The 14,749-nt window shown below is 43.0% G+C and overlaps 1 protein-coding gene across 1 annotated transcript in view; it reads right to left on the bottom strand.

Annotated features, from left to right (window-relative positions):
• The window catches only part of LOC140208553 (NACHT, LRR and PYD domains-containing protein 3-like), a 124,318-nt gene that overhangs the window by 61,104 nt on the left and 48,465 nt on the right, over positions 1-14,749 (bottom strand). Inside the window, exons 3-7 of the mRNA XM_072277300.1 lie at positions 12,073-12,162; positions 8,002-8,721; positions 7,260-7,426; positions 4,159-4,330; positions 3,987-4,052 (exon numbers count right to left, since the gene is read on the bottom strand). Of these exons, the coding sequence (XP_072133401.1) occupies positions 3,987-4,052; positions 4,159-4,330; positions 7,260-7,426; positions 8,002-8,721; positions 12,073-12,082 (1,135 nt within the window). The 5' untranslated portion in view covers positions 12,083-12,162. The remainder of the gene's footprint in view (positions 1-3,986; positions 4,053-4,158; positions 4,331-7,259; positions 7,427-8,001; positions 8,722-12,072; positions 12,163-14,749) is intronic.

The following is a 14,749-nucleotide window of genomic DNA, read 5'->3' as shown; positions in this document are numbered from 1 at the left end:
ACTATTCAGGGCTTTTCAGAGACGGGGTAAAAAGGACCCAAAGGATCATTCTGAACCCAAGTCTCACCAACCACAACCTGTTCCAGCTGCTACTATCCGGGAAACGGTACCACAGCATAAAAGCCAGGACCAACAGGCTCCGGGACAACTTCTTCCACCAGGACATCAGACTGATTAATTCACGTTGATACAAATCTATTTCTACAATTGTACACATATATACACGCTCACCGCACACACTTTACTGTAATTGTGCTGTTGGTGCAGAAAAACAGTTTTCACGACATGTGTCTGTGATATTAACCCTGATTCTGAGAATTTTTATCTGGCTGTTGTCTCATTTTTTTAGATCTGTTATTCATCGTACTCATACTGTCCTCATTCATATCAATCTAAGTGTGATCCAGTGCACATGGCGTTTTCTAGAAACTGTCATTTAAGTTCTTATTTTTCTTGGCATATTTTCCAGATCTGTTTCAGACCAGGATATTATACCAAAATTATACGTCAATATGGGCATAGTGAGTGTATACTACCTTTGTTATATTTTTACTGTTCAGCTCTGTTTGGCAGATTTTCTTGATCCTTGATGTAAATTCAGATTTTCTTCAGCCTTGAAGTAAATTTTGTTGGAAGGTTTTCCTTTATCACACGATTATCTATTTTCTTTGCTTATTGATATCCTAAGTATATGTTTCATATTCTGTTGTATTGTCCCCTGATGCTCTGTTTGATATTCTACTGGCTCTATTGCACCTTTCTTTATGTTTCATGTTCTGTACTTTTCTAGTCTAAAGTTCATGCTTATATCTTTAGAAGTTAGTTCCATTATTTGAAATATTTGTTTTAGCTTTGCTGATGCAAGAGCAAGTAATTTCAAATCATCAATGTATAGCTGTGCAAACGTATAATTCGTATTTTTACCTGATTTTTGTCCGTTTCAGTAAATTATGAGCAGGTTTAAAGCCAAACAGAACCATACTGGCCTTAGTGAGTCGCTCTGGAAAATCCCTCAATTTTGATAATGGTGGTTGTCCCTTTGTGGTTGTTAATAGGACGATTATTTTATGCCAATGATTCATCAGATGTTGTAGAAATTTCACAAGTATTGGATGAATTTTATATCTATTTGGAACTTCTCTTAACCATGTGAGGGAGAGAATCAAATGTTTTTTGATAGACAATATTACACTGAAAGATTTCTGCTTTCCACAGGTTTTGAAATAGAATTACATAATCTGTTATCTGTTGTTCATAACCGAACGGTATTTTTTCTGCTGTCCTGTGAGTATATTGTGGTTATCTAAGTGAGTTGTTATTAGTTACCGGATGCACGATGCTACAATTATATAATTGTCTTAATATTATTAAGAGCCAATAATAACATAGTAGGTGACCATTCAGTAGTCTTATAAATGCAGTATTGAAGCTGTCCCTGAGGCTGGTGGTACACACCTTCAGTCTTTATATCTTCCGCCCCATGGCAGTATGAAAGAGAGAATGTTTGAGGTGGTTTGGGGTTCAGCAGAGCCAAGAAGGGCCAAAAGACCTGTTTCTGGCCTGTAGTTTTTTTTATGGTTTCTATGGTTTCTAAACAACATCCATGTGTAACTTCATCCATCACCTTTGTCACATCCTGCAGGAACTCAATCAAGTTGTCAAGACGCAAATCCCATCCAAAGCTTTTAATGATTATGGACCTGTATTCCCAGATCACTTTGCTCTACCGCACTCCTCAGTGCCCTACTGGTAACTGTATAAGACCGGCCCTGCTTGGTCTTTCCAAAGTGCAACACGTCACGCTTGTCTGCAATCTGCCCAATTTATTCTTAAAAGTTAAAAAAGAACCCGCATTTACCACCTCGTCTGGCAGCTCATTCCACACTCCCGCCACTCTGTGTGAAGAAGCCCCCACTAATTTTCCCTTTAAACGTTTCCCCCCTCACCCTTAACCCATCTCCTCTGGTTTTGTTCTCTCCTTGCCTTGGTGGAAAAAGCCTGCTTGCATTCACTCTATCTATACCCATCATAATTTTATATACCTCAATCAAATCTCCCCTCATTCTTCTATGCTCCAGGGAATAAAGTCCTAACCTATTCAACCTTTCTCTGTAACTGAGTTTCTCAAGGCCCAGCAACATCCTTGTAAACCTTCTCTGCACTCTTTCGACCTTATTAATATCCTTCCTGTAATTTGTTGACCAAAACTGAACACAACGCTCGAGATTCGGCCTCACCAATGCCTTATACAACCTCATCATAAAATTCAGCTTATATTCAATACTTTGATTAATAAAGGCCAATATACCAAAAGCTCTCTGTACGACCCTATCTACCTGTGACGCCACTTTTAGAGAATTTTGTATCTGTATTCCCAGATACCTGTTCTACTGCACTCCTCAGTGCCTTACCATTTACCCTGTATCTTCTATCTTGGTTTGTCCTTCCAAAGTGCAATACCTCACACTTGTCTGTATTAAACTCCATCTGCCATTTTTCAGCCCATTTTTCCAGCTGGTCCAAGTCCCTCTGCAAGCCTTGAAAACCTTTCTCACTGTCCACTACACCTCCAATATTTGTATCATCAGCAAATTTGCTGATCCAATTTACGACATTATCATCCAGATCATTGATAGAGATGACAAATAACAATGGACCCAGCACTGATCCCTGTGGCACACCACTAGTCACAGGTCTACTTGTATATTGGTAGAGTCTTTGACAAGGTCCCACATGGGAGGCTCATACAGAAAATTAATATGCTTGGGAACTGTGGGGAATTATTCTCGCTGGCGGGGATGCACACTGGGAGAAACATCTTAGCTGGCGGGCGGTGAATCTGTGAAATTATTGTCATAGACTGCTGAGGAAGACACGTCATTGGATATAGTTAAAATGCAGGTTGATATGTTCCTGATTAGGAAGAGCGTCAACATTTACAGAAGGCGGGATAATGGGGTTGAGAGGATTTGCGTAGCAAAATCACTGAGCCGATTGGCTTAATTCTGCTCCTAAGTCTTATGATTTTAGGGTGCATCTGGAGTATTGTATTCACTTCTGATTGTCCAGCTTTTAGAAGGATTGGAGAGGGTGCAGAACAGGTTTATCAGGGTGTTGCCTGGATTCGGTGGCATGTGCTACAAGTGGAGGTTTGATAAACTTGGTTTGTTTACTCTGGAGTTAGAATAGAGATCTGACAGAGGTACACAAGTTTGAGAGATAAGGTTTGGGTCGACAGCCTGTATTTTGTTTGTTATTTTTTTACATAAGACTGGTGTCTAATATCAGAGGGCATTTGGTTAAGATGAGATGTGGGAAATTTACAGCAATTGTGAGTGTTTTTTTTTTCATAGAGTTCTGGTACCTGGAATTTACTACCTGAGTCATGTTGAAGGCAACTATGTTAGATATACATGAATGTACAGCAAATGCAAGCATATGGTCAATAATATAAGAAAGGATACCAAAGTATTTTTTTTAAACTTTCCCAGATATATAAAGAGTAAAAAAACAGGAGAGGTTCGATATTGGACCGCTGAAAAATGATGTTGTAGCTGCAGTAACGGGTGAAAAGGAAATACCAGACAAACTCTATAGAAGTCACTAGCGGAATTACAAAAAGTAATGAACACCAGTGAACAGAATTGTGTGTTGTGCTATTATAAAGGAAAAGGGGCTTGGAAGATGAAAGGTCTGAAGATAGAAGAGTCACCTGGACTGGGTCGTATAGTGTATCAGGAGCCTGCCTGGGGTGTGTGGGCATTCCCAGAGCGTTAGGACCTGGAGTGAAGGCTTCAGCAGAACCAACAGATGGATTAATGGAAAAATAAAATGTAGAATATTCAGGCTGCAAAGAGAAATACTTTGAATTGTTACTTCAATCCAGAGATCAGCGAATGGCTAATGGTGAATTTTGATTCCCAGGTTTTGCCAAGTCACAGACTAACACTTGAGATGTGGTTTGAACTGAGCATTTCATCACTCACCTATCAGTTGAGTGGGTAATTCAGATAACCCTTGGGCGATGTTCATGTATTCCTGTGGATCAGGACCTGTTTAAATATAAAAAGAATCCATGGAAACAGAGCTAAAATAATTAAAATAACTAAAATGTTTATTTCAATGTGCCTTTGTGTTCAGTGCATGTTTTTAACGTACCGAGCTCCTGTATTTCCCTCAGTATTCTGTCCAACTTCGGTAACTCAGTCCTCCATGTCACAAAGGATTCCCACATCGCCCTCCGGGCCCGGGAGCCTTTACCCATCACCAAACTGAGGAAGAGTCTGGAACTCTCTGTCCGGTTTCCCTTCTCTGTCAGTTCAGTGACTTTCTAGAAAAGGAAAGTAATAAATTTACTGTGAAGCAGACATACAGACAGACATGGAGAATGTGCAGGAAAATATCTGTTCATGGTCCCAGTAGCTTCAGAAATGATACAGTCACTGGGCTGTTGCCTGATCCTCCCTGGGTTCAGTCGTTAACAAAGAAACTCTAGCTGAGGGAACTTCTAAATCAATATTGTGAAAGAATAAGGATCTACTGACACCCTGCAGTATATTCAACGTGATTAATTTACTTATCCATCAATGTGTAACATTACATCAAAAAGATGTGACAACAAGAACGGAAGAGAGGGAGAGCGAGGGAGCAAAAAATGGATGGTGGGCATCACTGAATCGTGGCTGAAAGATCATATTTGGGTGCTCACATCCAAGGATAAATATTTAATCGAAAGGAGAGGCAGGTGGGTGAAAGGGTTGGGTTGACTCTGTTGTCATAAAAAATGAAATGTGCTTCTAAAGAAGTGATAGCAGATTGGACGGTGTAGTTGTTAAGATACTGTGTAGGAAAGAAAATGACCCTGATGGAACAGTAACCAGGATGTGGGATACACATTCCAGTGGGAGAGAGAAGAGGCATGTAAAGATTTCAATGTTAAAATAGTCATGGGGAATTTCAATATGCAGGTAGCTTTGGAAAATCAGGTCGGTGCTGAATCCCAAGTGAGGGAATTTATAGAATGCCTATGAGATGGCTTTTGAGAGAAGCCTATGGTTGAGTCCACTATAGGAAAGGCAAATCTGGATTCAGTGTTGTGTATTGCACCAGATTTGATTGGGAAGCTTAAGGTAAATAAACCCCTAAGAGGCAGCGATCATAAAATAGCAGAACTGACACTGCAGTTTGAGAGGGAGAAGGTAAAAGTTAGATGTATCAGTTCACACTGGAATAAATGAATTACAGAGAAATGAGAGAGGAGCTGGGCAAAAATAAATTGGAAGAGGCAACAACCAAGCAGGAATAAAGTATGACTATGACTATGACTAGGAATAGATGAAGATTCTGAAAGCGATTCAGAAGGCACAGGTAGAGGTAGATAATCCCAAATATGAAGAATTATTCCAAAGGCAGGATGATCAACCGTGGCTGACGAGGAAGTCAATGCAGCAGAAAAGCAAAGGAGAGGGTATAGAGTATAGCAAAATATAGTGGAAAACAGAAGGACTGGGAGGCTTTTACTAACCAGCAGAAAGCAACGAAAAGCCGTAAGTAGAGAGAATATGAAATATGAAGGGGTGCTGGCTAATAATGTAAAGTGCTTACCAAAAGGTTCTTGTGATATATATGTCCTTTCAGGACAACCTATTGATTTTTGGTGTCATGCGATATCAGCTTTGTGCGTGGTAGTTCCTGTCTAACCAATCTGAATGTTGAACCAGGAAGTTACCGGGAAAGTTGATGAATGGAAGGAAGTGGGTGTTGTCTGAATGGACTTTAGCACGACATTTGACAAGGCACCGCAAGGGAGGGTGGTCAAGAAAGTGCAGTTGCTCAGCACTCAAGGTAAACTGGTAATTTGGATTAGACAATGGCTTTTTGGAAGAAGGCAGAGAGTGGTTAGAGACTGTTGAATCTCTGACTGGGAGTTTGTAATATGTGCTGTGCCACAGGGATCGGTGCTGGATCCGATGTTGTTTGTCATCTATATCAATGATCTGGGTGAAAATGTGGTTAACTGGATCAGCGAATTTGCAGATGACACCAAGAGTGGAGAGTGAGGAAGACTACCAAACCTTGCAGTGGTGTCTAAACCAGCTGAGAAATGGGCTGAAAATGGCGGATGCAATTTAATACAGACAAGTGCGACATGTTGCACTTTGGAAGGACCAAGCAGGGTCAGTCTTATACAGTGACCGGTAGGGCACTGAGGAGTGCGGTAGAGCGAAGTGATCTGAGAGAACAGGTCCATAATCATTAAAAGTGGCAGCAAAGGTTGATAGATTGGACAGAAAGTATTTGTCACACGAGCCTTCATAAATGAAAATATTGAGTACAGGACGTGAAATATGGTGTTCAACGTGTATAAAACGTTGGTCAGGCCTAGTTTTCAGTACTGTGTGCAGATCCGATCACCTACTTCGAGGACAGAGGTGAAGCAGGTTGTGAAGTATGTTGCTGGAACTGGAGGACCTGAGGTATAAGGAAAGACTGAACAGGTTAGGACTTTATGCCTTGGAACGCAGAAGATTGAAGGGTGGTTTGACAGAGGTACACAAAAATATAAGGTGTATAGATAGGGTAAATGAGGGGAAACTCTTCACTCAGGGGGTGGTGAGAGTGTGGAACGAGCGAGAAGTGCGAGTGGTACAAGCGGTGAAGAGAAGTCTGGATAGATACATGAATGGTAAGGGTATAGAGCGCCATGGCCCAGTGCAGGTCAGTGGGAATAGGCAGCTTCAGTAGTCTGGCATGGAATAGATGGGCCAAAGGGCCTGTTTCTGTACTGTACTTTTCTATGAATATGACAAGTCAGCTACTCTGTTAGGGAACTCAGATGGAGACCAGACCAGCTGTGGTTAGCAGGTTTCCCTCCCTCAAGTACCGCAGTGAAGCCAGTTGTCCCAGTTGACAATCTGACAATATTCATCCTGGATTAATGAGCTGAGGTGAATTTGACTGACGGTCCCGATAAGACGTGAAATTAGTTTTAGACTGAATGTCTGTTCAACAGCCCAGATATGCAGCCACTGCTCGTATATCACACTGATAAATACAGCAGGTGTGAGAGGAAAAGGTGACACTGAACCTGTAGTTCCCAGTGCTCCCCACCTTAACAGCTGAAACCAGATCTGCTGGAGACCATCAGAGATCAACATCTCCATTGCCACGTAGAACTCCTAGAACGTGCAGGAGATGAATATTAATCAATATTCCCTCTGATACCAGCAGTTCGGTGACAATAGACTAAATACACTCACCTCATTTTCTTCTCTACTGAAATGTCCCTCCTTTGTCAACATCCAACCGAGTCTCTCAACCTTTTCTTCAATCGCTTGTTTAAGTCTGTCTCTGTAGAACTTTGTCAGCTGGTACAGTCGATATTTCTCCCCCTCTGCCAGGAGGTCAGAGATTGTAAACTCTGGCTCTGCAAATATAAAAAGTGAATGTAGTCACAAACTCAAATATCACCTGTCTCCACCGCTCTCACCCAACCCAACAAACCAGTCATGTCAACAACCTCAGTGTTCACCTGCCTTCATCTGGAAACATGGATTTTATCCTAATCTCTGACACTGGACTAAAACCGAACCATCAATGCGCTAGACATGACGTTACCAGAAGGACCACATTTACTAGAAACCTGTTTCTCCCACCGTCCCACCCACTCACCCATCGCGGTTTAAGATTGGCAATAAATGTTGGGACTGCCAATGATAGTCGCTTCCCAGAGATACTCTCTCCATCCTGGCGAATACATTTCCCACAACTGTTATCCTGGAAATACTCTCTTATCCGGATAGCTGCGTTTCCTCTGATACACATCCTGGATATCATCAGAACAGGTAGTACATTTCCTGTAGTGCGGTAACGGGTGCCCCCCTACACCACATGTACCACATCCACACATTTCCCCTCTCTGACCAACCCTCCAACAAGGAATCACATTTACCCTCCTCCCTGCCACATTCTGCGAAAACATTACCCTCATATTTCACTCACCCACTCCCTGTTGGGGACTTGACAATTCCGTGTTTAATGAGCTTCTGAGCTGACAGACAGTCGCCTCACTTGTGCTGGTTCCATGGTCCTGCTCAGTGTCTCTGACGTCACTGTCTCTGGGCTGACAGACAGTCGCCTCACTTGTACCAGTTCCAGGGTTCTGATCAGTGTCTCTGACGTCACTGTCTCTGGGCTGACAGACAGTCGTCTCACTTGTACTGGTTCCAGGGTCCTGATCAGTGTCTCTGACGTCACTGTCTCTGGGCTGACAGACAGTCGCCTCACTTGTACCGGTTCCAGGGTTCTGATCAGTGTCTCTGACGTCACTGTCTCTGGGCTGACAGACAGTCGTCTCACTTGTACTGGTTCCAGGGTCCTGATCAGTGTCTCTGACGTCACTGTCTCTGGGCTGACAGACAGTCGCCTCACTTGTACCAGTTCCAGGGTTCTGATCAGTGTCTCTGACGTCACTGTCTCTGGGCTGACAGACAGTCGCCTCACTTGTACTGGTTCCAGGGTTCTGCTCAGTGTCTCTGACGTCACTGTCTCTGGGCTGAATTTGCTCCACTTCCGCTGCGGCCGGACCGCATTCCATTGGGACATTGCTCTGAATCTGACCCTGCTTTGGTACCTTGCTTCCCGTGTCCCGATCATCTTCCCTCAATGAGTTGCCTGGTAAAAACCTCTTGAGTACTTTCCGTACCCGATTTAATTTCCCACCTGAAGTAAATGAGCAATAGCAGGTTTAGAGTGATTTATACTCGAACAAGGATTCACAATGAGTGTCTGCAATGGAGCCGAGACTCCGGCTGACCAGATTTGGAGTGGGACTGTGCTGGTCAATGTGAACCACACTTCCTGCTAGGTGACCATCACAATAAGCCGGTGTCTGGACACATCCACTCCCAGGAAAAAACTGGATAGACACAGTAATACTGATCACCGACTACGCATTAGTTGAACACACTGATAACCAGCGGTTATTAATGGAACAGCATCAGGTGATACAGGGAATTATCACTGGGATTATCTTTCATAAACATAAATCTCCCTGGGTCACAAACTGTCCAGTCACCTGTGTCACTCACAAACAATCCACTGGATTACTCATGGTCCGATCCTCTAGATCACACGTTCTCCGTTTGCTTTGTCTTACATTGTCTTGTCCCCTGGGTCACAGACTGACCATTGCCTTGATGCCTGGGTCCCATCCCGTCACCTGGAGGATGATTGTCATGTAACAACTATACAAGTCATTGGCAAAGGGAGCGTCTTGGCGTGCAGTTCTCGTAGCTAAACTCAAAGTCTCACCGAGAGAGCTTTGCGTTCATTTGCCGTTGCCGATCTATAGGATGGATGTGATTCAGCTGGAAAGACTGTCGAGGAGATTGTCAAGTATGTTACTGGATGGAGCTGCTTGGTTTTTGTGTTATATGTTTCGGCTGGGACAGTTTGCCCTGGATCAGGGGAGCTTGAAGGGTGACCTTACACACGTACATAAAGTAATCAGGGGTGCAGAGAGGGTGGATAGTCATAATATGTTTCCCAGGTTAGGGGAGTCTGAGACTCGAGGGCAGAAATTTAAAAGGGACTGAAGGGGCATTTTTTCACGTGGCGGGTGATGAGTATAAATTGCACGCAGTCAGAGGAGGCTGTAAACACAAATAAAAGGATTCATTTCCAGGCTGTAATCTCTGTTTTATTCCACCTGGAATCACAGAGTTGAGCGCAATCACAATGCCCACCGGAGACAGTGACAGTTGGTCACTGGTTATACCGGGTCTCCCATCAGAGGCACTGGGAATTTAAATTCAGGTAGCAGATCATCTCAAGAGGGAAATATTGAGAACTCACTTTCACCATTTGGCCACAGACCAGACATGGATTGGGATATTAAAACAAAATCAGAATCAGGTTTATTATGACCGGCATGTGATGTGAAATTTGTTAATTTAGCAGCAGCAGCTCAATGCAATAGATAATCTAGCAGGGAAAAAAAAATACTGAATAAAAAAAATAAACAAGTAAACCAATTACGAATATTGAATAGATTTTTTAAAAACTTGCAAAAACAGAAAGACTGTATATTAAAAAAATCTAAGGTAGTGTCCAGAGATTTAATGTCCATTTAGGAATCGGATGGTAGAGGGGAAGAAGCTGTTCCTGAATCGCTGAGTGTGTGCCTTCAAGCTTCTGTACCTGCTTTCTGATGGTAACGGTGAGAAAATGGCATGCCCTGGGTGCTGAAGGTCCTGCATAATGGACGCTGCCTTTCTAAGACACCGCTCCCTGAAGATGTCCTGGGTACTTTGTAGATTCATACCCAAGATGGAGCTGACCAGATTTACAACTTCCTGCAGCTTCTTTCGGTCCTGTGCAGTAGCCCCTCCATACCAGACAGTGATACACCAAACCAGACCACAAGTTTATCTAAAATGAAGTGTCTCCTGATCCTCAGCCATTTCCAAGGCTGGCAATGTTCTCGGCTCGGTTACAGAAAACAGAGTTTGGAAAATTTCCCTCATCTACTTTCCCTCAGAGTTTGGAAAATTTCCCTCATCTGAATTTTATAAATAAAAGTTGGAGATGTCTTTCACCTCTAAACAGGCCGATGTGCAACAAACCCTGAGCCTGGACTTTTACGTAACAAACAACACCGCCGTCACATTCCTGTTTGTGTTTCACTCTCAACCTACTCATTCAGGGTCTCCGGCTCCTTTCACTCAGGTGGAGCTTTGCCTGGTGAACGAAGTCATTCGACCATTACTGGTGTCAGGTCCCTGCACTGGGACTGTTGGACTGATCAATTACACAAAGCCACTTTACCAGTGGGATCAATGACACTTTTCTCTGCCCTGTTAGCACCTGTGTAAGTTTCTTCATCTGAACTAGTAACCATGTAACAATTACAGCACGGAAACAGGCCATCTCGGCCCTTCTAGTCCATGCCGAACTCTTACTCTCACCTAGTCCCACCAACCTGCACTCAGCCCATAACCCTCCATTCCTTTCCTGTCCATATATCTATCCAATTTGTTTTAAACGACAACATCGAACCTACCTCAACCACTTCTGCTGGAAGCTCGTTCCACACAGCTACCACACTCTGAGTAAAGAAGTTCCCCCTCATGTTACCCCTAAACTTTTGCCCTTTAACTCTCAACTCATGTCCTCTTGTTTGAATCGCCTCCATTCTCAATGGAAAAAGCCTATCCACATCAACTCTATAAATCCCCCTCATAATTGTAAACACCTCTATCAAGTCCCCCCTCAACCTCCTATGCTCCAAAGACTAAAGACCTAACTTGTTCAACCTTTCTCTGTAACTTAGGAGATGAAACCCAGGCAACATTTTAGTAAATCTCCTCTATACTCTCTGAACTTTATTGACATCTTTCCTATAATTTGGTGACCAGAACTGTGCACGATACTCCAAATTTGGCCTTACCAATGCCTTATACAATTTCAACGTTACATCCAAACTCCTATACTCAATGCTCTGATTAATAAAGGCCAGCATACCAAAAGCCTTCTTCACCACCCTATCCACATGAGATTCCACCTTCAGGGAACTATGCACTATTATTCCTAGATCACTCTGTTCTACTGTATTCTGCAATGCCCTACCATTTACCATGTATGTCTTATTTTGATTAGTCCTACCAAAATGTAGCACCTCACATTTTTCAGGATTAAACTCCATCTGCCATCTTTCAGCCCAGTCTTATAACTGGCCTAAGTCTCTCTGCAAGCTTTGAAAATCTACTTCATTATCCACAATGCCACCTATCTTAGTATTATTTGCATATTTACTAATCCAATTTACCACCCCATCATCTAGACCATTAATATATATGACAAACAACACTTGACCCACTACCAATCCCTGAGACACACCGCTACACACCGTCCTCCAATCTGACACACAGTTATCCACCACTACTCTCTGGCATCTGCCATCCAGCCACTGCTGAATCCATTTTACTATTTCGATATTAATGCCTAACGATTGAACCTTCGAAGTGCAGCTACAGGACAGAAGTTTAATGATAAAGATCCCAGTGAGCGTACCTGTAGCCATTCTGATTCTGACTGACGATTGTCGTCGTCTTGTTTACACTTTGGTCGCGGTGCAGGACAGCTCCAGCTGTTGGTGATGCCCTGAATTACATACAACAAGCAGACAGTGAGTCAGAGAGAGTACGATTCTTTGCAAAATGTGACCGTATCGCCACCCTGTGTATCAGAGCAGCAGTTTGCTTAGGGAACAAACATTCCCTGTTAACATCAACTCCCACACCATGTCTGTACGTCAGTCCAGTGATATCTGGCGAATCCTATTGACAGAGTCAGAGAGCAACAGAGCACAGACACAGACCCTTCAGCACAATGAGACAATGCTGACCACAGTGCCCACAGAGTTGGTCCCAATTTCCTGTGTTGGGCCCATTTCACTCTTGGCCTCTTCACTCCATCTACACATCCCAACTGCTATCGTCACAATCACTGTCTATCTCATTGGTAACTCTGAAGCAAAGCATTCATTAAGCACCGCATCACCGCATCCTCCAGGCACATTTCCTCCTTTGCTCCTGTGTAGTCCTACCCTCAATCTATTCATCCTCCTCTTCTTTTCCCACATGTAGAACGCCTTGGGCTTTCCTTCATCCTGCTTCTCAAGGACACCTCAAGTTCCTTCGACCTCTAAGTCATTACTTAAGCTCCTTCCAGGCTACCTTATAATTTCCTAGAGGCTTGCTTGGATGTTGCTTCCTAAACCTAAATAATGCTTCCTTTTCCCTCTTGCTTAAATGTTCTCATCTCTTGTGACCACAGTTTGTTTATATAAACATTCTTTCACTGTGGGTGGAACTGTATATAAGTGTTCCTAAAACAACCTTCACATTTCCATTGTGTATTTCCCCTTGAAAATGTTTTCCCAATTTACACCCCAAAGTTGCTCCGAATACCATTGTAACTATCCATCCACTAATTAAATACTGTCTCGTAGGGTCTGCTACTATCCTTGTCCATGACCATGATAAAAGTTGGGGTGTTGTGGTTACTATCTCAAAAGGGCCACCCATCGTGACATCTGTCATCTGACCTGCATCATTGCCTCATACTAGATACAGTATGGCAACTCCTCGAGTTAGCCCATACACATACTAGGTCAAGAATACTTCCTGGACACACAACACATTCTGCCTCATTGACACATTTTGGAGCAAGGAGGTTGGATCAACATCAGGAAAGTTGAGGTCAACAATGATAACAACCTTGTTGCTTTTGCACCTTTCCCAACGCTGCCAAGTTATCTGCTCTCATTATCCCTGTGGCTTTGGGGGAGGCCTATAGAATACTCCCAGAATGATAGCCCCCTTTCCGTTTCTGACTTTCACCCACATTGATGTCCTCTGTGTATGTCGCTGTGATACCATCCCTAATTAGTACAGAGAATTCCCCCCCATTCACCCCCCACCCCCATATGTATTATGAAACAACTAAAACCTGGAGCATCAAACACCAATCCTGCCCTTGTAACAGTCAGGTCTGTGTAATGGTGATAACATGCCATCCATTACTCGGATTTCCAGAAACTGCAGATTTTCTCTTTTTTTTTGATAGGTCATCATTCAGTCATGGTACAAGTCATAATACATAGCAGAATTAGGTAAAATGGTCATTCTAGTCTGCTCCATAATCAATCATGAAGGATTATTTTTCCAACACTGTATTGTTGCTTCCCTGCTATAATACTCAACCCATTTAGCAATCCAGAACATGAATATACCCAACAATAGCCTCCACCACCCTCTGTGACATCAAATTCCACAGATGAACCAACATTTGGCTGAAGTAATTGCTCTCACCTCAGTTTTAAAGTGAAGCTTCTTTATTCTGAGGCAGCACTCTCAGATCCCAGACTCTCCGTCTAATCAAGACACCCTCTCCATTCCCACTGCATCCAGACTTGCTGTTATTCAGTTGGTGTAAATAATCACCCCCGCCCTAACTTCCACCCCCCCCACCACCACCAAACCCCAACCACCATCCCTCTGAACTCCACTGAACACAGGCCCAGGTCCATCAAATGCTCCACATGCATAATGCTTATTCCTCAGATTATTCTTGTGAACCTTGTTATCAACAGCTGTACTGAATACATTTCCGGGGAAAACAGGACAATTGGTACCAGGATAATGTACTGGGAAAAGCTGTGCCTTCTTTACTCTTCTGTCAACTCTCACAAAATGTTCCAGGGTGAATGTAATACAGATAAACTGGAATCACTAGAAATGCTCAGCAGGTAAGGAACAGCTGTGGGGAGAGGAAAAAAGTTAGCAATTCGGTTTCCTAACCTTTCATCAGAATGGATTCAAACATCATCCAGTTTTTAGTGGAAAATCTTGGGTTGTTCTCCATGGAGTGGTAGGGACTGAGGGAAGATCGGATGGAGGTTTATAAGATTATGAAAGACATAGATAGAGTAGACGGGGAGTATTGTTTCACTGTTTAGAAATGTCTAATACCAGAGGACATGCAATGAAGGTGTGAGGGAGTAGTTGCAAAGGAAATGTTAGGGTAAGTTTTTCTACTCAGAGAGGTGTGGATGCCTGGAATGCATTGTCTGTTATGGTGGTGGAAGCCAACACATTGGAAGCTATTAAGAGATGTTTAGGTAGGCACATGGGTGTGAGGAAGATTGAGAGGATATGGACATTGTGTACGTAGGCGTCATTATTTT

This window comes from Mobula birostris, chromosome 13, assembly GCF_030028105.1.
Source record: "Mobula birostris isolate sMobBir1 chromosome 13, sMobBir1.hap1, whole genome shotgun sequence".
NCBI lineage: Eukaryota > Metazoa > Chordata > Chondrichthyes > Myliobatiformes > Myliobatidae > Mobula > Mobula birostris.
Note: the sequence above shows the minus strand (reverse complement) of the source record. Positions and strands in the feature narration are given on the sequence as shown.